Source organism: Numida meleagris, unplaced genomic scaffold (genome assembly GCF_002078875.1).
Source record: "Numida meleagris isolate 19003 breed g44 Domestic line unplaced genomic scaffold, NumMel1.0 unplaced_Scaffold510, whole genome shotgun sequence".
Classification (NCBI taxonomy): Eukaryota; Metazoa; Chordata; class Aves; order Galliformes; family Numididae; genus Numida; species Numida meleagris.
Genome location: NW_018364726.1, coordinates 21,957 through 23,515, shown reverse-complemented (window position 1 = coordinate 23,515; position 1,559 = coordinate 21,957). Strand labels below are relative to the sequence as shown.

At 52.1% G+C, this 1,559-nt stretch overlaps 1 protein-coding gene across 1 annotated transcript; it reads right to left on the bottom strand.

Annotated features, from left to right (window-relative positions):
* Positions 1-1,024: 1,024 nt before the first annotated feature.
* LOC110391793 (feather keratin Cos1-1/Cos1-3/Cos2-1-like) lies at positions 1,025-1,351 on the bottom strand. Its single transcript, XM_021383737.1, has one exon. The coding sequence runs from the start codon at positions 1,328-1,330 to the stop codon at positions 1,025-1,027; it is 306 nt and encodes a 101-aa protein (XP_021239412.1). The 5' UTR covers positions 1,331-1,351.
* Positions 1,352-1,559: the final 208 nt, after the last annotated feature.

The following is a 1,559-nucleotide window of genomic DNA, read 5'->3' as shown; positions in this document are numbered from 1 at the left end:
ATGTGAAAAAACGAATGTCTCCTGTGTCGACTGCCTCTGGTACGTGAAGTGTCCCAGTGCAACAATTAATAGACCCTAAGGAACTGGGATCCCCTCCTGGGGAGAAAGACACAATCACAGATACCGTGGAGTCAGCTATCTTATTAATGTTGCTCAAAGCCCATTATTATACCCGTACACTCGCAGTGCACACACACCTGTGCCTATCCCACGCGCCCACCCTGCCCCCAAAGTCCGCTTAGCACGAGGCATGACATCTACAAGAAGGCGCCGTGATGTTCGTTGCTGTGGACGACTGTCCAAGGTGAACAAAGTCCATTGTCCATTCTTTTGCAGTCTTATGATCAGCATTCCCTGCCTCTTCAATACACTGTCTCTTTCTGCTATCCGGACTTTCTGCCTCTTGAGGCACCACATAGTTGCTTCCTCCTCTTTCTTACACAATGAGCGCACCAACAACCATTGCCCTTTATCCTGTCCATTCACCCTCCTGCTCGTCCACACAGAAGAAATGATGGCATCGCCCCACTTAATTCCCACCAAAAGCACGACAATTCTCCTTGGGCCATCTATATGAAGGTGAATGAAAACACAGGAAGGACAGAATAAATGATGCAGAAAATGTTTAGTAAGTGTGAGGAGGGAAATGAAGGCACTCCAAGCACAGGCTCTCTGTGTAGCAAGCAGCAGGAGCTGACAAGAATCTGTTCCCATTTCCTATGGCAGCGCTGCCACAGGGCCCTGTCTCCCAGACCAGTGTTGTAGAGAGATGAGCAGGTCACTCAGGGCTCATTCTGGGGGATATTAACAGAGATCTCAGAAGGGAAAAGACAATAATGATATGAGATTGGAAGAGTGAATGAAAGAGAGTACCAGTAGACCTTCTCCATGTTGTCAGAGACTCCAGGCTGGCCTGTACATGTCTGTCTTGCAGGGCAAATACAGCACCACAACATTGGTTCTTCTGTCTAGTGCCATGTTCAGAGTTCCTGGGCATCCTTGTTTCAAGCTGTGTCCAGCACCTTTAGCAGGGATTGCACCTTCTGCCACAGTAGCGGTTGGAAATGCAGGAGAGGTCAAGGCCCCCCGAGGTGATGGGCACACCCTCAGAGCTGAGGATGCTGCCAACAGCAGCGGAGGTGGAGGATCCCACGGCGGTGTTCTGTGGGAAGGAGCTGAGGATGGGTCCGGGCAGGGTCACCACCACGGGAGAGGGCTGGATGACAATGGTGGAGTTCTGGCACTGCCTGACACAGGGCTCATTGCAGCTGCTGGCCAGAGGGGTGGGGCCACATGGCCGGCATGGCGCACACTGGTCACAGCAGGACATGTCTTGGGGTTGGAGGTACACCTGGGAGAGAGGGCAGCGAGGAAGTAGAACATGGAGATGCATGAGGAGCAGCCTATCACCACACTATGAGGAAATGAATGCACATGCAGTGCTGGGACCTGAAGACAGTTCAGGGATGTCCAAGGGATTCTTTGTCTCATGCTGACAGAGCCTAGTTGGAGCCACTGGGACCTATCCAGCTACTGCCTGCACCCTAGCCCACAAGCCA